Raw genomic sequence first — 26,526 nt, 5'->3', positions numbered from 1 at the left:
GAGGAGTATCTGCTAGGATAAAGATAGAGGGGAGGAGTCGGTGGTGGTGGGGATGATGTGCAAGAGATTGCAAGGGAAGGGATGAGATGGGAGTGGTAGAGAGATTTTTTTTTTTCTTTTGTATTTTAATTTTTCAATTTCCAATACTTACGTTTTTTTAGTAATAAAGATAAGATTTTTTATCTTTAAGTAGTTTTAAATTTTTTTGGTGGGGCTAAAGGCTTGCCACGTCATCGTTTAACGAAAGATTTAACGGCTAGACTAACGGAAGTAGGACTTTGAGAACAAATTGTAACTTTAGGTGTGAAAGTGAGACGTAAAAAACACTAAGGGTAGCAAAGTGCGAATTTCACGATACTTTTGTAAAATGACAATTGCCCTTTAATTAAACATATCTAACAACATGAAATTTAATTACAAACTAAAATACTACCATTCCTAATTTCCACTGTCTCTACCACTCAATACTACGGTCTAGTGATATTCCTTTTCACTTGGAAGTGAGAGGTCTTAGGTTCGAATCTTGTGGATGACGAACTCATACTAAATTAGGCTGCCCATTGTGTGGCTTAGCCGAACTCCCCCTCCCCTTAGTGTAAAAATATCGATATACTCAAAAAAAAAAAAAAAATTCCACTATCTCTAACCTAGATTCCTAATTTTATGAGATTCATATGTAACTAGAAAGAACTAAATTGCAAACTAAATAAATTTACACAAGTACAATGGGAGGGAAGAGAGTCGAAAAGAGGAAAGGGCTAGAGTTAGGGTTAGGGTTCCGAATTGGGGTTTCTAATTTCTCTTGTTTGGCCTCGATTCGGCTAATTTGTTCAGGAAATTGGTGTTGTTGGAAATGTGTCTAAAAGCCAATTGTAAGATAATATTTTATGAACATTTCATATATTAAACTAATCTAGTTTAATGTAAGGACAAGGATTATTGTTTAAAGTTGTCTCATTAAATGTTTTACGCTAAAACGATAAGTCCAAAGAATATGTAATTAAGAGAATGTGATCTATAGGAGTTAGATTCATGAGACATTTCTCTTTCATACACATAACCTAAATGTTCATGATCATATGCTTGCTAATTGAATTGACAATCCAGATTGATCAGTACATGATATGTCTTCTCTCCGAAGAGAGTGACTAGTCTCGAGTCATTGTTGTGTATGACATCAAGACAAGTATGAAGGTGCTCAAGAGGGTAAGTCCACTGAATGCAATCAACAAGGAGTTCTCATACTCATGTCACATGAGAACTCATCGTTGGGATATTGCAAAGTAGTCATTTGACCTGAAACATCATACTTATCTTATGGTTAGGTCCTTAGTCTTTAACTGTGTTAAAGGCATTCCATTTGAGGGTGACATAGTTAAGGCTAAGCTACTTAATCATTTCGGTATGTGAATGTCCAACAAGAGATCTCTAACCTTCAAATTGTTAAGGGAGAATACTCTATGATATGATTAATCATCTCTGGCCAAATTATGAATGAGATTTAGGAAGTTGTCCAAAACACATTCAAGGTAGTCATATAGACAAGAAAATCACACTAGATAGTAGACATGAATTAACTATCATCCAAACAATGTGATGAAGAGTAGACATGAATTAACTATCATCCAAACAATGTGATGAAGAGTATTAAATTAGAGAAGGGTTGTATTGCATTGTAATCCCAAACTAAATAGGTTCTCCAACCTCTTTTGATTAGCTTGGTAGCCATGACATACTACTAGGTGTCACTCATGGTTTGTGGAAGCCCTCAAGTTAAATAATCACTGAAAGGAGAATTGAAAGTGAGGTTCAATTCACATTCTATGAGTAAGACTTCTAATCACCTAATGCCTCACTAAAAGAAATCTAATAGATCGCACACCGTCTAAAGTAGTAATTGAAGGAAATAATGAAGTTAAGTAAGAACAATTAAATAGTTTAATTTTTTTATGGCTAAGAATAGTTAAAAGTTAATTAATCAAAGATGAAAACTTCGTATTGAGCCTTAAGTTACTTCAGGGGCCCAAATGAGTTTTGGTCCACGAGGTCCATTGAGGTTAAGTTATACAATAACTAAAACAAAATGGGAAATTAGTCCACTAACAATAGGGAGGCCGACCATGGAGGGTAAATGTCTTTAATTTCAAGTTTGCCTCTCAATTGTTGGGTGATATAAAAGTGTGCTTCATCTTATCTAAGTAAACACAAACTCTCTCCTTCCTTACAGAGGCCAGCCATATGGAAGGAAATAACTTGTAATCTCTTCATCCCATATCACTCATCTCCATCCTCAATCCTTCCTTGGTGTCGAAACTTAGAGGCCCTCTCCTTTCGGGGCTTTTGAAGAATCATTTCTTCCATCCAAATCCAACATGGAGCCAAGAAGCAAAGTTCATCCATCCATATGCATGGAGCCAAGGAGCAAGGATGCAAGAGAAATGAAGGCCCTCTCATGGGTGATTAACCTTTGCTAAGCAAAGTGGTGCTTCGAAGGTATAATGTTTCTCAACTCTTTGTGATTTGAGTTATGTCTTGGTTCACCACCACTACTGGGCTTTGAATTTCATGGTTTAAGTTTTTTTTTTTTTTTTTTTAAAGTGCACACAAGCTACAAGCATGCTTCCGCCATTTAATTGCTAAATGCATGTGTTATTTTGCTTAATGAGCTTAGTTTATCAAATGTTATCCATTAAGTGTGAGATAATGGTTTATCGCGCTTGGGGGGCAATTAGATTAAGTATATGGTTAGTTTATGCTAGATTTAAGTTCATCAGCTACTGACCCTTGTCAATTTAGTCTGGCTAATTTGGCATAAAGATTTGGAAGAGATCTAGGGTTTATTGGAAATTTCCAGTTGAGTTTTTCGCCTAAAAGCTTGAGATATTATCTGAGTATTTGGCCCATATTTAAGAAAGAGAAAAAGTGTCTTTGCCCGTTCATTCCTCTATATGAATTTGTTAATGAGTTGAAAGGAGCCAATAATGATGGTGAAGAGTCGTTTGGTTTCCCCAAGGGTGCCTATGTGTGGATGTTTGCCTATGGATAGTTGATAATTACACTGTAAGTCTTTTCTCACAGGGAAGTTAAATAGTTGCTTAGTGCGTTTATTTTCTTGTTTTTCGAAGCCAATTATATCTTGTGCTTGCCCTTAGACTTGGAGTTTTACTATTTTTCTATCTTTTCGTTGTGTTTCGAGATAGTTATAGTAGTTGGTAAGGAAATGATTGAGTTTGGTAGGCTAAGTTTTTTAGGGACTAGGCTAAGGGCTAGGCTAAAGTTAAGTTTTTAAGGGACTAGGCTAAGGGCTGGGCTAAAGTCTAGGCTCTGTAGGATGTTTCTTCTTCCAATATTGAAGTTTAAGAGCTTGTTTGTTGTGTGTGCTAATATTTATAAACGGTTTGGGTTTTCTTTCCCTTCACTTTCATTCACTCTTTACCCAGATAGCTCTCCCTTTATTTCTACCATGGCAATCATCTCTGAACTTGAAGCCTCTTCTTGCCGTCAGCCTCAAATCCTCACCAGCCCTAAATTACCCTTTTATTCCCATTAGGTAGGCAATACAAATATTTCTTTACCAAAAGTAGTCTTCCACTTCTTATAAAGTATTTAAATCAAACTTCACTTAACAAAATTTCTACTACTATCCCAGCTTGTAAAAGAATTTGTTTTGTTTTGGTTAAATTTGTCAAAAAGAAACCTGAGCTCTGATGTCAAGATACCAATTTGTCCCACCCCCAAATCCACAATTCATATAATATTGGAATATGACACGTGCATTTGCAGTATATAAGTTTACAATACCAAAGTAAAGAGCCTTTGTACCATTTCAATTAATACAAAATGCTTTTTATTATAATATCGATAATGATCGCCCCGTCCCCTTGATTCTGCTCATTACTTGAAAAACAAAAGTGTAGCATCATGAGTTACACAAACCTAGTAAGCATAGATTGCCAAAACATAACATATTTGCCTTACAAGAAAAATATAACCTGAAATCACACCATAATCTAGTTACATAAGAGTAATCAGGCACATAGTTCACATATTTCCATTTCAGAATATAACTTTCATTCTAGTGAAACTAATATTTAGAGATTGGTAAAGAAACATAAATCATAAACTTTCAACATGATAAACTGCAACAGGTTAGAATTCACTAAAAATCAAACCATGTACACCTATGGGTTTGACTTATCATAGCTTATTAGGTATAGTAGTCCACTATCTAAAGGGACTTGAGCCCATAGTTAACTTCCCAAACTTTCCCAAATGTTTTGACCATTATTTCACTTCGAGTATGGGTGCTAAAGTGCCCATTCGTATAACTTCCCAAACAACAATTTCTTTGAAGTATAAAGTTTTCATGTAAACATATCTGTATGTGAAACGTAAATGTCACTTATTATGAGTACTTAAGCATAAACATTAATGTTCCAACCAAATAAACACATGAAACATAATTTAACAGAGACTTCCAACATACTAGTCATAAAGAAACTATCTATGAGAGCCAAAACAATATGTACAATTGTTTATGTTCCCTATTTAAGTGTTGTTTCGAACCTTCCTACAATCTCTTAGAATTTTAGTGCTAGTTAGAGGCTTTAAGTTGATATAAGGAGAAAATAAAATGATTTGGAAACGAGACAAAACGATTGTTGCAAAAATGAAGGATAGTATTAAAAAAAAAAGCACTTTGTACATAGTTGATTTTGTGGTCCCCTGCTCTTTGTGTAAAAAGTTTTTAATCACCAAACTTTCCAGATTTATAGTTAAGGTTATAATTTTGAAATTGATATAGGATCACTAAAAACGGTTAAGAAACGAGTGAGATATAGCCAAAACAAAATGGATGACAGTCTTTGTAAAACAAGGTTGCACTAGGCTACTTTTGAGCTTAATTTCTCTTTGTATGTTATGTGTTCAGTCACCAAAGTTTCCAGATCAAAAGTTGACATTATAAGCTTTAGAGTGATATAAATTTCACAAAAATCCGTTGAGAAATGAGCGAGTTACAAACAAAACAAATCATGTAAAAATGACGAGTTTTTCTGCCAACATATAAAACGCTAAAAGTGTGGGGTTGCTTTGCCAAAGTGCAAGTTCCTTTGCCTAAATGGATTAAACTTGGACCTAAAACCATAGATTGCATTTTCATAGGATTAGTTTCAAATAGTGCAACTTTCCCTTTTTTAGTTTATAATTCTGAAATCTCTGATATTCATAATAACACAATATTGGAATATGTAGATGTTAAGTTCTTTGAGGACATCTTTCCTTATAAAGACAAAGTTTCAAGTTCCAATAAGAAAAGAACAATTGACCATGGAGAGACTTCTTCATCAAGTGTTCCAGAGGAAACACTAGAACTAAGAAGAAGCAAAAGGATGAAAACTCCAAAAAAAAATTTGGTCCTGATTTCATGACCTTATTAAGGTATGGTTTGGGGTTGTGGTGATTTAAAAAAAAAAAACTGGTATAAAAAAAAGCTAAGGATCATTTTTGTGTTTGGTAAACTTCCAGCTTTAGCTTTTTTTTCACAGTTTTGGGTGAAAAAAAGCCAAAAAACAGAAGCAGCAAAATGCAGCTTTGAAAAGCTGGCTTTTCAGTTTTTGCACAAACCTCTAAAACACGGGTGAACAGTGACCCTTTACTAAAAGTTTCTGGCAATCCTACCTTGAGCTCTCTCTTCCGCCTTCACACTCCTCCATCAAACCTACCACTCTCCCACACCTCTCTGCACCCCTTCCGCCTCTCCTACTCCTTCAAACCCACAAAACCCCCCAAACCACCTTCTTTATCCGCCTCAACACCATCGCCTACCAGAGATAGAGTCTTCGACTTCGAAAAATACAAGGGCAAGATGCTAGGCACCCTCCCTTCAGCCTACCTCAAGTGGGTCTCCAAAAATCTCCGCGCTCGCGACTTTGAGGACTGGGCGAAGCTCTCCGGCCAGGTCCTTGATGACGCCGTTTACCGGGACCGGATCGAGTGGGAGCTGGCAGAGAACGTCCTGAACGAAAATCGGAGGAAAACATACCCAGCCTTTGACGTCGTTTCGTCCATCGAGCTATGGCGGCTCTAAACCCATTAAGAACCCTAATTTCCCAAAAACCATTTCTCCATTTCACCGATACATTCACTCAGCTCAAGCTCAGGCGGTTGATTCCGAGGATTCCGAGCAGGAGGAAGAGAGAGTGCAAAGAGAGAGAGTTGAGGTGAGGTGGTCTAAGATTGAAGGTTTGTGTGTGGGGTTGTCTCAGTGGAGGAGAGAGTGCAGAGAGAGAGAGCTGAGAATTTTTGAGAGAGTTCGAGAGTGTAGAGGGAAAAGAAGACACATGGATAAGGGAAAATGGGGTGTGGGCCCCACGGCCACACAAAACCCTCACATAAAAATAATAATATTAAATAAAATATCATAATAATAATATAGTATTATACCATTTTTGGTCATTTCACACAATCACAACTGTTTTACATAAAATTTTAACAAACACTATCACATTGCTTTTTTTTCGAAAAGCACTTTTACAAAAAAGTTTACCAAACACTTTACTGCTTTATTTCACAGCTGTTTATTCTCACAGCACAGCAGAAGCAGCTTTTTTTCAAAGCACAACAATACTAAACCAGCCCTAAATAAGGATAAACCTCAAATGTATAAAGAAGCCATGACTAGTCAAGAGGCTTCTTGCCAAAGGGTACCGATAGAAACAAGGCTTGGACCATTTTGATAGTGTCAAGAATCACATCTATACGGATGTTGATGGCAATAGATGTGATTCTTGACAAAACCACATATGGAAATCCATCAAATGGATGTTAAAACTGCATTTTTAAATGGTGGATTAGAAGAAGAAATATACTTGGAACAACCTAAAGGGTTTGTTATAAAAGGCCAAGAAACCAAATTTTCTAGACTTGTTATGTCTCTATACGGACTTAAACAAGCACCTAAACTATGGCATGAAAAATTCGACCATACAATGTTGACACACAGATTCAAAATAAATGAATGTGATCAATGTGTTTACTACAAAGGAAACACAAATTCATGTGTCATTGTGTGTTTGTATGCGGATGATATAGTTGGATCAAATAAGGATGTGATCAACTCAACTAAGAAAATGTTACATTCATGCTTCGACATGAAAGACCTCGGCATTGCAGATATCATACTTGGAATTAAAATTACTAGAAATGCTGATGGTTATGTACTTTCTCAATTCCACTATATAGAGAAAGTTCTTAAACGATTTGGACAATTTGAGAGTAGTCCACTAGCTACTCCATTTGACACCAATTGTAATTTAAAAGATTGTGTATCACAATTAGAATACTCTTGAGTACTCGGGAATTTATTGTATGTGATGAATAATACAAGACCTGATATAGCACACACTATAGGCAAGCTTAGTCAATACACAAGTAATCCTAGACTAATGCATTGGGATGCACTAGTGAGAGTGCTACAATATTTAAAGGTACTATTAATTTTGGTTTTCATTATGTAAAATACCCACCCGTGATAGAAGGCTATACTGATGTAAATTGGATTTCTGCTAGTATAGAATCCAAATCAACCAGAGGATATCTCTTCACAATGGGAGGAGGAGCAGTATCCTAGAAAGCCTCTAAACAAACATTAATTGCATGTTCCACTATGGAATCAGAATTCATTACCTTAGATATAGCTGTTGAAGAAGCATAATGGCTTCAAATTGTTTTTAGAGGATATACCCATATAGCCTAAACCTGTGACAGCTATATGCGTTCATTGTGATTGCATGATTGCGATTGCAAAAGCAAAGAATAAAGTGTATAACGGAAAGTCGCGAGATATTAGATGCAAACACAATAGTGTCAAGAAATTACTTTCTGATGGAATCATTTCCATTGATTATGTTATAATTGAAGGAAAATATAGCATATCCATTTACCAAAGGTGTGCCAAGAGAGCAAGTAAAATATTCATCGAGGGGAATGAGGATAAAGCAAATTGAATCAGTTAGTCTGACGGAAACCTAACCTAGATGATTAGACTAGGTTTAGTAGGCAAACTAGTTAGATATAATTCAAACATACGAATACACCGTACTTCATTCCTAAGGTGATTTTGTGTATTGTTTGCCAGAGTGTTAGGATCTTCATATTTAATAACACTAATATCTTATTCACAAGAAGAGTATATGCAAAGTACTCTTAATTAGTATTACCTATATGGGAGTAATGTGGGGTCCCATTTATGAGAATGAGATGGCTTAATTTCTCTAAAGCTCCCATAAATCCAGGATTTGTTCAGGACCAAAATGAACACAACCATAAGAGCTGAACAAGTGTTAAGAATTGATGTGTGTGAAGCTTATTGTTTTAGTTTTTTCTAAAAATGGTGAACAATTCAAGATGTAATATTCACTGCATCACTATGTAAGCTCGATAAGTTCTCACTAAGGAAGGTTTAAGTCCAAAAGACACCTATTTTGATGCATATCATTTCGACGAACTCTCTCTGCTACTATTATATATATTTTTAGATGAAATTGCATTCATTTTTTCCATTTCAAAATGTGGGGTATTGTTGGAGTTTTGAATGGTAAAAACCATGAGTTTATTTTAATCCACATTGGTGGATTGGTCTTTGCACATTCAAATTATGTCTTACAACATTAGACTTAGCATATTGAATTAAGTATGAATTGAAAGAGTTTGGAATGGATTAGGATGCAACCCATAATTAAAGCAATTAAGATAAGGGCTCGGGCAATGGGGCCTCAGAATTAATCTAATCCTTATATGTATATATATGTTATATATATGTGTGTGTGTGTGTGTGTGTATTCAGATAACTATGAGTTTTAATTCAAATCAAATGTTGTAACTGAAATGATCAATTATCTATCAAATGACACAATTGCAAAAGGGAGTTGTTCATTCTTGTCCAAATAGCATGGACAAGTCTATAAATTCACCAACTCGTTCCATTCAGAAAATCAACTTTTTTACAACCTAGTTTTCATATAATATTAATATTTTGGAGAGAAATACTCTGTACTTCGATAGAATCAAAGCCCTAGTGCAAGGACTTTGATTTTGATAGTTGAATCCCAGTGACAGAAGCTTACAAGAATTATTGCACAAATGTAGAGGCCAAATTTTTGTCTACAAGGACATTGCAAACTTGCAAGCCTCTATCATCCATCTGTTAGTAAATTCTTGCTCATTTAATATATTTCATTTACATTTGCATTGTGCTTATTATTATTAGTAGTTTGTCATTTCTAATACTGTTATCAATAAATCATATTTTCAGTTTTGTTTCCAACACCAAGTTGCCTTGAGTTGATGGGTGATGAGCTTTAAATTTCAACTTAAAGATGAGACTTACAGGGGCAAAATGGTCACCCATCTTGAAACTTCGCAAAACAACGAAAAAATCCTTAACAAAGACATAATTTTAGCTAATGACAGACATGTCCTAAGACATTTTAATCACAAAAACACATAAATCAAATAAAAATAAAAAACAAGAAAACATATATGGGCATTTTGGTCTTTTTACCTTAAAGTTCATTTTCCCACTTCTATAATGTTTAAAGCTTCGAAAAAGTATGTAATACAAAAATAACCAATGGCTTCTAGGATGAAGTAAACAACTAAAACCTTTTTTTTTTTTTTGAGGAAAGCTAATGAAAAGGGCTTGAAAAGTTTTAGTTTTAATAAAAAACCATGTTATAAGTTTTGTTTAATGATTAGTATAAGACCTATATTAAAGTAGTCCAACTAAAAATGGCCCAACTATAATAAATTATGATTTGTCAATTTTACCCCTAACTTTTTTAGGTTGAGTTCCAGATTTTCATCGTTAATAGAGTTCATCGTTGTTTTGCAAACCTTCTTCTTTTTCTTTGAAACAAAAATATAGATCCTCATGCTATTTAATTTATATTATGTATTATTTCGTTGAAATGTGATCGTCGTTATTATTCATAGTGTATTCGAGGTACTGTTTTTCAGTTTTTCATCGTTAATGAAGTTCATCGTTTGTTTCTCCAGAAAATAAATTTGAGATTTCCATGCTATTCAATAATAACGACGGGTCACTTTTCTGAACTATAAAAATAAACTGTTTCTGGATCTTAAGTAACACTGTTTCTGGAATCTAAGTCACTGTTTCTGGAATATAGGTTAATGTTTCTAGAATCTAAGTTACTGTTTCTGGATTCAAATGAAATAAACACACCGTTTCTTAAATGTAAGCTAGAAAAGAAATAGTGAAATTCACTATATTTGGATTCAAAGCAAAATAAGCACCATGTTTCTTAAATATAATCAACTGATGCATGAACGAAAAGGAACAGTCAAAGGTTAAAACATAGACTGTTTCTGGAACTAAGTCACTGTTTCTGGAATCTAAGTCACTACTTCTGGAATTTAAGTCACTGTTTCTGGATTTTGGTTTTTTTCTTTCCAGATACAGTGTTTGTTTGTGCACAGACAAAACAAACACTGTATCTGATTTTTTTTTTTCCAGAAACAGTGTTATGTTTGGGTTATCCAGAAACAGTTTTATGTTTTGGTTTTTTTTTCTTCTTTTTTCTAGACACTTTTTCGCTGGTTTCTGCCATTAAACTTCTTTGAACTTGCTTTGGTGGCTTTGTTTCGATGAATGCTTTCTTTTTCAACTTTGATTTGGTTGTTTTTGAAATTGGTAAATTCGATTTGATAGGAAGACATGGAGTTATTGTCACATCCCGGCCCGGGGAGGATCACTTCCCCGGCCTGACTCTACCGTAGCATGCCGTTCCACTTTGGGCCCCGACCACGCCCTCACGGTTTTGTTTCTGGGAACTCACAGGAGAACTTCCCAGTGGGTCACCCATCATGGGAGTGCTCTAGCCCCCTTCTCGCTTAACTTCGGAGTTCCTACGGAACCCGAAGCCAGTGAGCTCCCAAAAGGTCTCGTACTAGGTAGGGATGAGAATATACATATAAGGATCACTCCTCAGGGCGATGTGGGATGTCACAATCCACCCCCCTTAGGGGCCGGACGTCCTCGTCGGCACACCACGACCAGGATTAGGCTCGGATACCAAATTGTCACATCTCGGCCCGGGGCAGATCACTTCTCGAGCCCGACTCTACCATAGCATGCCGGTTTGCTTTGGGCCCAGACCACGCCCTCACAGTTTTGTTTCTGGGAACTCACACGAGAACTTCCTAGTGGGTCACCCATCATGGGAGTGCTCTAGCCCCCTTCTCGCTTAACTTCAGAGTTCCTACGGAACCTGAAGCCAGTGAGCTCCCAAAAGGCCTCGTACTAGGTAGGGATGAGAATATACATATAAGGATCACTCCCCTAGGCGATGTGGGATGTCACATTTATTATGGCGGTTTCATGCTGGGTTGAGGTTGGTGAAGAGTTAAAACAATATCAAATCATTTACGGGTGTTTACGGAAGTGTAGATTTGTAGTGGGTTGGGCTTGTAAGTTTGACCCATGGGCAGTAGTTTTGGATGGTTTTTTTATTAAACTTTGAGCCTGATAGGAGCATATTTAGGCGACTTAACTAGCTTATTCTTGTGCATTTGTGCTATTATTTCTTAGTTAATGTCGTATTACAACTCAACTTCGTGTGTTTGTAGGTCCTATGGGTTAAAGTATCAAGAAAGTGCATTTTCGTGCATTTTGGAGCTATTTTGGACACTAGGTGGTGAGCTTGCATGTGGGCTAACATGGATGGACGAATTTGGACTTCAAGAAGTTGGAAATGTGATAAGAAGAGGAAGGAACTAAGCTAAGGACAAAGTGGATAAGGAAAGTGCAAGAAAAGAGGAAACATTATCCAAAATATTATCCAACCTTATCCAACATTATCCAATTATCCAAAACATTATCCAACCTTATCCAACATTATCCAATTATCCAAAACATTATCCAAACCTTATCTCATCTTATCCTATCCAAACCTTATCATGTCTTACTCCTAATTACATGGGGACTTAAATGGATCATTCTAGAACCTATTTCTAGAAGCATCCTAGTCTAGAAGGCCCAAATCTGCCACAAAACCTATTCTTTCTAGAAACCCTAGAAAAGTGGCGCCCAAACCTTTCTAGAAGGCTTTACCTTGCCTTGCAAGCCAAGCTACCCTCTCCCCTAAATCAGCCGCACCTTCCTAGGCCTAATCCCTTTGGGATTCTGAATTCCAAGGCCTAATCCTTGTGGATTTGGGTATACAAATCAGTTTATAAAAATATGTGGGCCAAAACCTTCTCCTAAGTGGATTTGATTAACCCTAGCCGAATTCTAGGGCCCTAATCCACCAAACCTGTTAAGTAAACCCTAATCTAATAAACCCTAGGACTATATAAACATATTTTCAGCCACAAATTCGTACCACCCCCTTATGCTATTCAGAAACCCTTGTGCCGCACCTCCATTCTCCATTCTACACATCCACACATCTCCCTACACATCCATACACCTCTGCCGCACCTTCCCCACCATAATCAACCATCCTCCATCCCTCTAAACAAGGAAACACCATCCAAAACCACCAATTCCATCACCCAAACTTTGTGCCGCAGCAAGGAGGAGGAAGAGGAGCCAATCTGTGCATCGAATCCATCTTGGAATTGCTGAGCATTTAGGTGTATTCTTTCTTATGATTTCAATGTTTAAATTCAATACTTTTTGTTGTGCAAGCATGAGGAACTAATCCCCCCTTTGGCTAGGGGGGAATTTCGAAACCATGGTTATATTTGCATGATGATTTGATTACTTTTAGTTGTGATTTCATGAATGATGAATTCAATTTGCTTATCTGTTTTAATTAAAACTTGCTTATGTATATGAATTGAGAGTGCACGCTTAATTTGCATGCATAAACATGATGCTAGGGTATGAGGGAACTTCACCTAATCGTTGGGAACTTATATTCATGAGTAGTTAAGATTGTTGGTCACAATTATGATAAGTGAATTCTTGGCATAAGTATCATGCGCTTTCATAGTTACGAATGCCTCCTCAACACCTATGATTTCCATAGAACCTAATGATCTTTGATTGTCTTTCTATCATGCGCTTTCATATAGAAAACTTTTGAGGAATAATTTGATTGCAATGCGCTAATTCCATTCAATTCAATGACCTAAGGAAATCTGAGAGTTAATTTAAGCGTACCTAATTAACTTGGGGTGTTGAGGTTCATAAATTCATCGAATAAGCAACTGGAGATTATTTTGTATGCAATTATGCCATGTGTGGAGAAAAACCTCCTAGCCATCTCACCATCCATTTAATTTCACCAATTTCGTCAGAATCTGCCTATTTTACATATTTGTTTTGTTTGTTTGATTTTCGTCAAAAACCAAATCCCCAATTGTCTTAGAGTGTCTAATTGGTCCAAATATGTTTTAGATTGTGTTTTTAAGAGTTTTGAGTCAAGTTAGAACCAATTTTCGTCCAAAATTGTGTTTAGGCTCAAAACTGCCCAGATTGTGTTTTTAAGGCAGTTTTGAGTGTTTTTAGCCTATTTTGAGTTTTGTGAACGTGTTTGAGTCTTTTTAAGTGAGTTTAAGTGTTTTAAAGATTAAGTTTATTTATTTGAGTCAGTTTAGAGTGTTTAGCAAGCCCTCCTAATCCCCGGTGTAAGAACGATCCCTACTTATTTATATGCTACAATTGTCAAAAGAGGGTTAATTTGTGTGTTAAGTTAATTTTCGCATCAAATTTTCCTTTTGGTTAAATAACATTTTGGGATGGTTTTTGGTTAAATATTTGTTGGCCCAAGCCCTTTTCATTAAAGTCCCTTTTTTTTGTTGGCTTTACGTCACTTTTATGTAGTGTTAGGTTTCAGGTAGTTAGACAAGAGGGGAAAAAAGTATAATGAGATGACTGAAATAGTGCGATATAATGCACGCCTTATGGCATAAGGTTTCTCTTAAACGCTTTGTGATTAATTGCAGTTTATGAATGTGGATATTATATAAAGATTTACTTGTAAATTCCCGAAGAATTATATGGACTAGTTCAAATAGTTCCAAACTACGAAATACAATTTCAACTCAAATAAAACAATTGGGGCGGATGTGGCATCCTCTTCTAAGTGATTATTTCATTAGTTAGAGATATGAATATATAATGCATTTGCATGTTAACTAAGAAGTATTCCGAGTTGCTAGAGTTGTAGTCTATGTTGATGACATAAATCCCACTAAGACTCTGGAAAAGCTTGAGAAAACTGCCCCACACCTGAAGATGGAATTTGGGATGGAAGATCTTGAGAAAACTCATTTTTGCCTTGACCTGAAGTTCAAGCATTATTCTGACGATATTCTGGTCCACCAGTTATACCTTAAAGGTGTTACCTTTTGAATATACCCATGATCATTCATACACTAGATGCAAATGAGGCTTTTTACGAGGTTATGGAACCTGAAACTCCATATCTAAGTTCAATTTTACGCTTTGTTGTACTTAGCTCATTGCATTAGACATGCCATCTCCTTCGCTGTTAATATGTTGACAAGATACAACACTACACCTATAGGCAACCATTGAATTGACATTAAAGACGGATTTTCGCTACCTTGAATGTACTATGGATTTAGGCCTATCCCTACGCATCCCGAGATTCCTCAAAGGATGTTTGCCTTGGTTTTTATGCTAACGTTAGTTACTTATCAATCCCACACAAGATACGTTCCCAAATGGTTATGCCTTTACCACTTGGTGTACTGCAATATCTTGCAGGTCCACGAAATAAATCTTAGTTGCGAAATCTTCAAATCATTCCAAACTCACCGTACATCCTACACCACACTTGAGAGATATGTCTGAGAGTTCTTGTTGAGCATATTCAAAGTATCTATGGTTTTTCATACATCATTCAGTTCCAACAACGATTTACGAAGACAATGTTGTATGTATCGACCAGACCAAGACATGATACATCAACAAAGTCAATGCCAAGAATATTGTGCCTTCATCACATCAGCAAAACATTAAAAGATTGAAGTCAAGCAAATTAGATCCCAAGACAACCTTGCCGACCCCTTCACGAAGTCACAACTGAAGTCAACCTTCCAGAAACTCTTCTGAGGAACTAGTATTTGTACATTGTTTGATTTTCAATGCTTATAGTTCTCATTTGGGAGTTTTGTTAAACTCAGGGAAGTATCCAGAAGTATACTCACTTGATCTTAATGTACTATTTTTCCTGCGTGAGGAGCATTTTTTTCTATTGGATTTTTGCTACTTGACGTGGTTTTAATGAGACATCTATCTTGGGCTGGTCATACCTTTGTGTGCTTTCTACTTGCGTCTTGAAGGCATTTAGTTTTGACTTAATGCAATTTTTCATTTTTCTCCTTAGAGTTTGGGTATTATCCTACCTTGGGTTTTATCATAGTCAGGTTTTGTAAGTTTTACTACTTATGCATTGTTCCGTATTTTTTGAGATTCGCATTTGCTCATTGTGCCGACTAGATGAGACGACTTTATCTACTATTTCTACATCATCCGTGAAGAGTTGATGCACCATTTACTTTACTATTTACACACTAGTCCAAATTTCATTAGGAGTGTGATTGTGTAAATCCTAGTAGATTATGTGAATTTTTATTAGTTTTACATTCACATAAAAACCTATTCATGAGGGTTTGGAGGAATTTAAAAATCTAAACGACGATGTAACCATTGTCTAAGCGTATATGATGCAATCACGAGCGTTTATTATTCTTTCATATTTTTCAACTTATACATTAATTATTATGAATTTTTATTTATTTCGAACTGCCCTAAAAATACTATCCATGAGGATTTGTAGGTTTTAAAAATTCAAACAACGATGTAGCCATCATCAAGGCATAAAGAATGAGACCACCAGCGTTTAAATATTATTATTTTTTTCACATTTTTAACACTTGTAAATGAATTATTATGAATTTTTTTAATGTGCTTTGGTATTTTTAATGTGTTTTGGAAATTTTTAATCTCACTTGTATGAGACCATGTAAGTAACTAGTAAGATTTTTTTTAAGAGTTTAAAATTATCAAACTAACTTTTTCTGAACTGCCCGTTAAATGGGTAATCAGATTAGTTATCGTGTGAATAATGAATTATTAACAGAGGACTTAGGGCTGGTTTGGTATTGCTGTGCTTTGAAAAAAAACTGCTTCTGCTGTGCTGTGAGAATAAGTAGCTGTGAAATAAAGCAGTAGAGTGTTTGGTAAACTTTTTTGTAAAAGTGCTTTTGAAAAAAAAAAAAAAAACAGTATTAGAGTGTTTGGTAAACTTTTATATAAAACAGATGTGAAAAAAAGCCGGTTTTTCAAAGCTGGGTTTTGCAACTTCTTGTTTTTGGCTTTTTTTCATCCAAAACTGTGAAAAAAAGCTCAAGCTGAGTGTTTACCAAACACAAAAACAGCTCCCAGCTTTTTTTGATAGCAGCTATTTTCAGAATCACCTCAGTACCAAATCAAGTCTTAATTAGTTATGGTGTTGATAATAAATTCATTATTTGTGTGTTCCCTTTGTGGGTGTTAACAGGTCATAGGAAATTACTAGGTCTCTTGTAGTGGATAGGTTTGTGAAATATGGGCAAGAGTAGGACGTGCCCTAACCCCATTTACTTCTGGTACCTTCTCCTCCCTCTCCCTCTCTCTGTGGCGTAGTAGGCTAGTAGCGTTTGAGCAGAATCATTACAAGCCGACGAAAACCCTTACCTCTGTTTCGGAGCTAGCGTGCTTCAACAATGGCGACTCTGATGCAGAAAATCAAGGACATCGAAGATGAGGTACTTTTGCCTGCACCCCCAATATCCTCTCTTCTACTTTCTCTGCCAACGACAAATCCTAAATTAATTTAGGGAAATTGAATGCTTTATATACCCATATCACTTGTTAGATGCTTAGGGATTTCAATAAATTTGTCAAGTGGAAAATTTACCATGACGAACTCAACTCTCTCCAATCAACGAAATTTTGATTTATTATTTTCTCAGTTAACCGTCGAAATCCGTTTATTGTTTCCGAAGTGATGCTTCTGGAATCTGGATAGTTCATATTAACTAGAATTTTAATATTTATTTGCTTATTAATTGCAGATGGCCAGGACTCAAAAGAACAAAGCTACTGCCCATCACTTGGGTTTGCTGAAGGTGAGTTATTCTTTTTCATTCTAATGTTCGTCATGAAATTGCCTTTCATGCTCAATTTTTTTGACAGTAGTGATCCATCATTTTTTGCTAGGCTAAACTTGCAAAGCTAAGGAGAGACCTACTTGAGCCTCCATCGAAAGGCGGTGGTGGTGCTGGTGAGGGTTTTGATGTTACTAAAAGCGGAGATGCAAGAGTTGGTTTGGTGGGTTTCCCTTCAGTTGGGAAATCTACACTGCTGAATAAATTAACTGGGACCTTTTCAGAGGTATGGAACTGTTGATTTATCTCACTTCAAACGTTATCTGTGTGAGGCAAACAAATTTTTTATTTAAAGAGAGACATAATTATGTCCCAGAGATTCGTTATGTTAGGCATGAAAGCATGTAGAGTTTGATGAATATCACTTATTGTGTTTTAACTGTGGGTCTCTAATATTAGGTCGAATTTGAGCTTCTAACTCTCTGTGCAGTCTACTGGGAATCATCACCTGGTCTCCCAGAGACTCTTTAGAAGCGGTTTCTGTCTGTATAGAGATCTTATATACTGTGGAAATTCGTCACTAGTACAAGAAATGTAAAATTTATTTAAGTGATGCTTTTTTATTTTATTTTTATTTTTTTAAATATTAGCTGAACATTCTTCTCTTAGATGGATTAACTTATTGGGGAGTTCAGGTGTGCACTAAAACTAATTGAACATAGTGATAAGCCCTCTTTCAAATGTAGTTATTTCTTAGATGGTTGCTTTGTGATTTCAACATTTTAATGTCTTTGGATCTATTTATTCCAAAAGTTGGGTCATGGACCATACAAATTGCTATACTCTTATTGATGTTGTTAGAAAAGGATGACCTGAGACTGTAGAGGAATGAGACATATAATTATATGTCCAGTGGGAACATTCTCATTCATCTTAGCTTTTGCATATGCAAGTGACCAATATTCCAATGACTCTGTTTTGACGGTTATAATGTGTAAATATGTATATGTAGCACCTTCCAGTTCACATGGATAAGGAAAGATGACATCCCAAAATTTAGAGGAAACTGAAGGGGCAAGGATGCTAAAAAGTAAGACACTACCCCACAACCTTCCTCCTTCCTAGAATTTTCGAAAGTCGAGTTTCATTTCATTCACACTGCCCAAAAGTGGCCAGCCCACAACTCCCAAGAATTTTGCTCTCCACTTCTCCAAAAGCATAATGCTTCTCAACAAGCATGGAAATGCAGAGTATAGAAATCACCTGTTACGCAATCAATTACTATCGAAGATTTAAAGTGGTACAACAATGAAAAAATAGGTGGTCTATACGTGCAACCTCATTTTTGTAAATAAGGTCAATAGGAAGATAAACTAACATAAGGTCTCCTCTGGACTATGTCACAAGTATTGATTTGATCATGAATGCTAATCCAATCTAGGGCTAGAAGATCTGTGGGAGAGGGTGGAGTCCTTTGGTCTTCAGTTTCATCAGAATTCAGACATCTACATTCTCCTTTCCTTGTAGTTGTTTTCGTTGTTTTTCTCTTGTAATCAGATGTACTTTTATTTTTATTAGTGGACCTCCTTGTTCACTATTTTTGTGTACCTTTATTCAGTTGAAAGGAGCCATTTTCAAGCAAAGAGGGTGGAGAGATAGCTCTCCTGCCTCCAGATTATTTAGACTTCTCTGGAAAAGAAAGTTCCAACTGGTTGGAAAGGATTCAACAAAGATCGGCAAATTTGGTAGTGTTGAGTTTTAGAGTCCTGAGTCCATTAAGGTGTAGAAAATTATATGGATCGGATACTTCTGGATCATCACCTAGAACCTAATATTAATGCAGAAATGGAAAGAAACAAGCCTCAACCACAATATTAGGGTCCCACCCATTTACAGGTTCCTCATATTCTATTTGGTCTGATGTCTTCCAAGCTTTATATTGCACTCAAATCTAGGAAACTGTTTGGGAATGGAGGATTGTATTGAAATCCTTTTGAAATTTTGATTTCTTTTGTGCCTTCTGTGTGAAAACTTAGGGGTTCGGGGTGTCAGGATTCCTGTGTGTGTTTCTAATTCTGTGTGTGATAAGACCTAAATTGTTGCTTGCTACGTGAAACCTGAATATTATTATTGTTATTCTTTCCTTCATTGTGCAGCCATGCAATAAATGTAGGTTGCCTACTGAGATAATTTATATCATTGCAAAGAAAATTCTTGATGTTTTGAAGACCACCTAATGTGTTTGTGTACAGGTTGCTTCCTATGAATTCACTACTTTAACTTGCATACCAGGAGTGATCGTGTATCGAGGTGCGAAAATTCAGGTACTATAATTTTATAATTTGCTTTATTCGTTATATTTGCTTATATAATTGGAATTTAAATAATTAGTTGGTGTTGCAGTTTTTTGTGTTTTTTTTTTTTTTAGATTTGGACTTCTTGTTCACTATTCTTGTACTTATGTCTGTTTATTTTTGTGTGCGTGTGTTTTTTATAAGCTCTTTCCCAATAAAAGAGAAGCTTTTGATATAGGGAGTTTTAATGAAACACTCCTGGTACTGTTCACTTTTAACGAAAAACCACATTTTTACCTTTCCCTGGTACTGTTCACTACACCTTTATTTGTCCCTTTTCATCAAAACTAAAGTTTTTTTTTTTGGACTTTTCCTTAGTTTCCTTTTGATTATACTTAAAATAGCTGTTCTAGATTTATGATCCATTTGGTCCCTTACAATAAATATTTTTAAATTGTCACACTTTAATGTGCAGTTGTTAGATCTACCTGGAATTATTGAGGGTGCTAAGGATGGAAAGGGTAGAGGAAGACAGGTAAAGTGTGATATTTGTTCCTCATTGTGCTACCGTAACATGCTGGTTTTTTTTTTCGGTGCACTTACTTCTTATACTCATTTTTTTCTTCATATTTATATTCACCGTAACGATTGTGAAATACGGGTACTTGACACCATCGCAATAACATTTGTGTTTGACATGCAAAGCACATGACATGAATGTAACGGACATGTTAGAGAATGGGAATTGCAATTTCTTTCTCTGCGTTCCTTCTCGTGTCTAGAGAATGTTAATGTTGACTGTCTTGAGTTAATCTTAGGCATGAGGCAGAGGTCATGTTCCTGACATGCTTGCAGCTGGACATTAATTTGGGCAAGCATGTGTACAGTATGCATATATGCTTCAATACCCTGTCCATGTCCTTAAAAAGTAGGCTATATTTTACAAGGCTGCTGGACAAGACCTGAACAATGGTGTTCTATGAATATAGATGCATGCCTTAAGATCAGTTTTCGTTGCAAGAAAATTTGTACAATATGTGGTTGGATAGATAGACCAAACAACGGTTGAATAAATAAATGACCAATATTGTACCCTTGCATGGATTTACAAGTATTCTGATGGTTTTTGATCATTTAAGTGTATGGAATGGTTTTCAGAAAGATGTTTGCATATCAATGATATTGGGTAGTTTATAAAGATATGGACTAACATGGTTCTGCAGACAGACCTTCCTTATATGTTGTGAACCTTTTCTAGTGGTAAAATATGCTTGAGGTATGTTTTCCTTTTGGCTGTGAATAATGTTATAATTTGTTTGATACGTCACACTGATGAAGGCTTGAGATATGCCAGAGATTGTTTGGAATACAGAAAATGGTTGCTTTTCCCCTTTGTCTTTGGGTATTCCTTAAATGCTTTTAGATTCACTTATTGGACTTTCATGTCATCCAGGTTATCAGCACTGCTAGGACATGCAATTGCATTTTAATTGTTCTTGATGCAATAAAGCCAATAACTCACAAGCGTCTAATTGAAAAAGAGCTCGAGGGATTTGGCATAAGGTCAGCTATAGCTTTGTTTCTGGTCTGTATAGCTTTATCATTTTGTTACTTCAATTTAGCAGATCTGGTCAGTAATGCATGACTTTCAGAAGTTCTCTGTTTCGTTTACATAATTTGAATCCGCTGGATTTTCAAAATTTGATTGTACCTGTGCTCTACATTATGTTTACATCATATGAACTCTTTCGTCAAACCTTTATGAGATGCTGATTCAACCTTTTTTTAAATATAAAAATAAAAATTTATGCGAAATCTTCCTAGGATGTACATTTATGTGGATGATGTGTTGTTGAATTAGCTTGTATACGCTTGTCTGGATTCGAGTTAGTTGACAAAACCTCTAAGTTGCATACACAATTTATTCAAGTGCCCACACGCATGCAGGTAATGCTTGCAAAAATGTTTTACATGTGTATATCTAGATGTATGCGCATGTAATCTTTCTCACACTATCTAGACCCTTTGCTTGTACCTTCTCTTCCTAGATAGTTTATACTTATAATTAGCTAAATGCTTATTGTGAGCAGGTTAAACAAGGAACCACCTAACCTTACATTCCGGAAGAAAGATAAGGGTGGTATTAATTTCACTTCAACAGTTACAAACACACATCTGGATCTTGAAACTGTGAAGGCAATATGCAGTGAATACAGAATTCACAATGCTGATATCACTCTTAGGTTTGATGCAACGGCCGATGACCTCATAGATGTAATTGAAGGCAGTAGAATATATATGCCTTGCATCTATGTTGTGAACAAGATTGATCAGATTACACTTGAAGAGCTTGAGATTTTGGATAAACTTCCTCACTACTGTCCTGTCAGGTAATCTTTTATCTAAGATCACAGTTTATAGTTTCATAGTGGATTATTGTTGCAAAATGTTTGTAGGATAATTTGAAATTTTGGATGTTCCATCTCCCTCTCTTTCGAGAACTTGGGCTTCCATGTGTTATTGAGATATTACACGTTAGAAACTCCAATTTAAAATATTAAAGCCTGTTAGGGGAGTAGCCCTAATGTAGTTTCAAAACATTACTGGCAGAGTACACTATCGATGTTTGACAACTCTACATTGCATCAGTTAAATATATTATAGCTTGTTAGAAGTGTAGGCTCTCCTAGGGTAGAAACATGACTGGCAGAGGACAACTCTACAATGCATAATGTATCAGCAGCTTAAATAAAACATTGTAACTGAAGCATATAGAAAAAATTGTAATTCTAAATAATGCTTAATTATACACTGGACTGAGTGTTAAAACTGTTTGCAGTTATACGAAGATGACACTATGAATAAATTTCAAATAATAGCATACGGATTGTGTAGCGTTCATGAATCATTGTTTAGATTTGTTTTCCTTGGAAATATTTGTTATTTATATTAATGCTGTTTATTTCTTTTTCAGGTATAGTTTTGCTGGCTTATAATTTCTGAAATTGCTGTTAATTTTACTTGTGCAATTTGCCATGACTGATCTGCAGTGCTCATCTGGAGTGGAACCTTGATGGTTTGCTGGAGAAAATATGGGAGTATCTTAATTTAACTCGCATATATACAAAACCTAAAGGGATGAATCCAGACTATGAAGACCCTGTGATCCTGTCTTCTAAGACAAGGACGGTTGAGGATTTCTGTGAACGGATTCATAAAGATTTTATCAAACAATTTAAGTAGTATGTACCTCTCTTTAATTTTCTTAGTTTTGATCCGTCTGATATTTTATTGTTTTTTAAATGATAACAAGCACTTTGGAAACAGAGAAAGGTACTTTAGGCGCTTGTGTTAACGGCTGTGCAAAACTAGAGCATAAGTAAATATAGGCTTCCACTTTGTTTAGAAGTTTCAACTCAATGGTATGTTACTTTTGGACATTAAAAGACTCTTTTAAGTTTTTCTGATCTGAAAAAGATAACAAAAACTTCTGGGGAAAGAAAAAAGGAGGATGTGGATTTTATGTCGTAGTTTTAATTTGGTGGCGTTATTTCAAATCCAGAGGTTAAGAGTACTCTGGCAACTTTACGTAAGGCAGAGTTTAGGTTTTTTGGGGTGATAGTGGAAAAGTTGAAAGATAAGTCACCCTTATTGCCACTCTTTTGGACATTGAAGTATTTTTCATGCATCTTCAAATATATAGGGTTTCAGAATCTGGCATTTGTTTATTCCCATGTAAATCTGGTTGCTATACTTGTGACTTGTTCCACGGACACTTCTATGTGGTTCATTATTTCATTTGAAGTTAACTTTGTTTTTTGGCAGTGCTCTTGTTTGGGGGTCAAGCGCAAAGCACAAGCCCCAAAGAGTTGGCAAGGTTGGGTGGTTTGTTTTTTTAATTTTAAATATATGTTACACCATGCTCATCTCTTCCACACGCGACTACTTGATTTATTTCCATCAATGGACGTTGACTGCGTTAATTAATATGCATATTTGCTGCTTTGACACAACAGGAACATCTGCTTGAGGACGAAGATGTTGTTCAGATTATCAAAAAGGTGTGATTTGGTGCAAAGTCGGTAAGTCTTATAAACTTAGCACATCAGGATGTCACTGTGCGAGAGTAAAGCTTTTTGAGATGAGGCTTTCCATTTCAACCAACTTTGGATCGTTGTAATATGTAGACCATACAGCACGCCTCCGGTGTCTGCTTATTGGGGTGTAAGGCTAGGCAGAACTTAAGGCAGTTCGATATTTAATATCACACTGCCCTTTTTTTGTGTTGTCGTTTTAAAATTTCTTTAGTTTGTGAATTGTGAAAGTATAATAATATAATGTATTACGAAGTTCAGAGGATTAAAGAAAGTTGTTTAGTTTGTGATTTCCCTTGCATTCGCCACTTATATGTTTCAGCTGGCTAAGTTTTGCAAGTCCAACGAGCACAAGAAATGGGATTGGTAAGCTCTTATGTTTTGGTAAATTTTTTATTTTTGGTTTACTGCGATCACAATGTGCGCTACATTTGGTTGGGGCCGTACTGATGGATTAGTCCAGTTTAAGAAATGAAGAAGGGGATGGGAGGAAAGAGTACACAATATCTAATATTCAACTCTGTTTTTCAAGTTTCATTTAATCGCGATTCCTAAGGTGCGGATAGAGTTTTGCGGATGTTGCGTGCATACGGGATATGGATGTAGGATTGAATTTGAACGGTTGAAAACGAATCCATTAGAAAGGACTTCGGGTGAAACCATGTTAAAATAGCCCCGAAAGCTATTGAAAACGGTACCTGCGAGATTCAAAAAATTAAACTCTCCCCCTCCCTCCCACGACAACAACAGTTGAAACCATAAGTTTTTTTCTTCTCTCAAAAATCTATTTCTCCCCCGATATCGTGCTCATTCAAAACTTTGGTAGTGTTCGAAAAGTTTGTTTCCATTCGAAATCCAGTCGGAGTATTGGTGTGGTTGTCTCCGGCTTAGTGTACTTTGACATTTAGCCATCTTCGATTTGAGGGTTAGCAGTTGCTTACATGAAAAAAATCTGGTGGTTCCTTGATTGGAGTGGGTTCAAAATGGTTGCTTCCAAGGAAGTTGACGTCAAATTTGATTCCGGAAACTAACTTTGAAATTTGGTGAGTTTGAAAATTTGGAACCCTAGAAAATAATTTTGTTATGTATGTAAAATTGTGTATTTTTATAGGGTTTATGGTTAATTATACAAGTGGGTTGATGAAATTAGTTGATGTGGAAGTATTTGGAAAATTTAGTGAGATGTAAGTTTATGAACTGTGGTTGAGAGGTCGTGTACAAGATATATGTGCTTCAGTTTGTTTTGTTGAGTTTATATTGTTCACTTTGGAATGATTTTTATCGATGAATCTTTGTTAATTTTATGAATTAATTTGGTATTTTGTAACTCATGAAAGTAAGTTCATTGTATTGGTGTATAACTATGAGAATTTGTTGACAAACTGTGTCAAGTGGATGTATAGATATGATAACTTGTTGACAGGTTGTGTCAATGATAAACATTGTTGTATTTGGTTGTTATCGGGGTATATGTTGTTCAATTTGGTTGTGATGAATGGTTGTATTGTTATGTGTACATGAGATGGCAAATCAGGCGGTTGAACTCGCAACAAAATAGGAAGAATCTTATAGAGGAAGGGTTAACAACCTTTCTCAAGTTAGTCATGTCGTAGTAGTCTTGCGTCACAAGTTTAATGATGCACAACTTGCTGAATTTAGGGCCTCATGCTTTCGACACTTAGAGAATGTTGATAGATTAGCCTTTAATAGGCAGCCGGTGCATGAATTGTTGATCCGTAAAGTGGCAAATTAGGGGGTGAAGGACCTAGAGGAACTCACATATTTAATAGGCTATGAGGTCACCTAGTTCTTAAAGGACTTTTGCCTCGTTACTGGGCTTCATTGTGACGAACCTTATGATCTAGAGGTTGAGCCTTCCAACATTACGCTATTGACTAAGTATTTTCTTCAGAAGTTTGGTTTTGTTGGAGAGAGTAGCAAGGGTAAGGGCAAGGGTAATGGTAGAGTTGTGAAGGGCAAAGGTAAAGTGAAGACCACCCCCAAGAAAGCTATGAAAAAGGTTTCAGTGATATGTGTCGAGCTTTAAATGGCGTTTAAACAATGCGAGGATGAGGATGATGCGTTGAAGATAAGGCTGGTTTACTTCGCCGAGGGTGTGTTGATAGGGGCAAAGAGTAATGTGAGTGTGAACCTAGAGTACTTGGACCTCGTAAAGGACATGGATAGGTTCAACACTTATTCTTGGGGTGCCATATCATTCGAACAACTACAAGACAACCTCTGTTTTGCTGCTATTAGGGGAGGGAGATGAAGATGGGATGGTGATGTGGAAGCAGGTGAGGAGGATGAGGGGAATAAAGAGGAACAATCGAGGGAAAATAAGAGGAGGCAGAGATTCGGATGAGACTGCAAATGGTTTAGTTATGCCTTTCAGGTACAATTTGTTGGATTGATTGAGTACCAATAAGGGTCAAATTGTTGTGATTGTGATAAACATTAATTCAGTGTATGTGCAGGTGTGGGCATACGAAAAAATTGCGCAATTGGAAAAGCCACTATGCTATTACAAGATGACTGATCAAGCATCATCCCAAGAATTCTTCGGTGTCGACAACAAATAATCAGCCGATCGATGAACAGGTCTAGATGCACATAACTGAGAGTCGAGAGGTATGACCTTATTTCAAATGTTATGAACTTATGAATACATGTTTTGAGAAATGTACATAACTGAGAGCATAGATGTATGACCTTATTTGAAAAGTTATTAACTTTATAAGGAATTGTGAAGATATTTGAATATCTGTGTGAAATTTGGTGAACCTTTTTGTATGTTTAAGAAAGCTTGTTTGGAGAAATTTAATTTTATGACTGGCGATAAATGGCAGGTGGTGGGGATTCGGGAGATAGTGCCCACTGTAGTGGATAAGAACTTAGGCTACTGGACATAGGGCGATGATGCTGATGTCGTGATGCCGAAAACCTTGACTCCGGATACAAATGATGTCGGCCAGCTTAAAGCAAAAATTAAG

At 36.1% G+C, this 26,526-nt stretch overlaps 1 protein-coding gene across 1 annotated transcript; it reads left to right on the top strand.

The window, feature by feature from the left end:
* Positions 1 to 16,540: 16,540 nt before the first annotated feature.
* LOC137720217 (developmentally-regulated G protein 3) lies at positions 16,541 to 23,823 on the top strand. Its single transcript, XM_068459256.2, has 10 exons — positions 16,541 to 16,803; positions 17,113 to 17,166; positions 17,258 to 17,431; positions 19,398 to 19,469; positions 19,915 to 19,974; positions 20,893 to 21,002; positions 21,530 to 21,829; positions 22,490 to 22,681; positions 23,265 to 23,316; positions 23,456 to 23,823. The coding sequence occupies exons 1-10, from the start codon at positions 16,762 to 16,764 to the stop codon at positions 23,504 to 23,506; spliced, it is 1,107 nt and encodes a 368-aa protein (XP_068315357.1). The 5' UTR covers positions 16,541 to 16,761; the 3' UTR covers positions 23,507 to 23,823.
* Positions 23,824 to 26,526: the final 2,703 nt, after the last annotated feature.

The sequence above is a fragment of the Pyrus communis genome, chromosome 1, assembly GCF_041283825.1.
Source record: "Pyrus communis isolate YQ-2024b chromosome 1, ASM4128382v1, whole genome shotgun sequence".
In the NCBI taxonomy this organism is placed as follows: Eukaryota; Viridiplantae; Streptophyta; class Magnoliopsida; order Rosales; family Rosaceae; genus Pyrus; species Pyrus communis.
This window is presented reverse-complemented; position numbering and strand designations above follow the sequence as displayed.

Coding starts and splice junctions, on each gene's coding strand:
- LOC137720217 (XM_068459256.2), top strand. CDS start 16,762: ATGGCGACTCTGATGCAGAAAATCAAGGACATCGAAGATGAG. Junction 19,470..19,914: donor ATCGAGGTGCGAAAATTCAG/GTACTATAATTT, acceptor TTTAATGTGCAG/TTGTTAGATCTACCTGGAAT. Junction 21,830..22,489: donor CCTCACTACTGTCCTGTCAG/GTAATCTTTTAT, acceptor ACTGATCTGCAG/TGCTCATCTGGAGTGGAACC.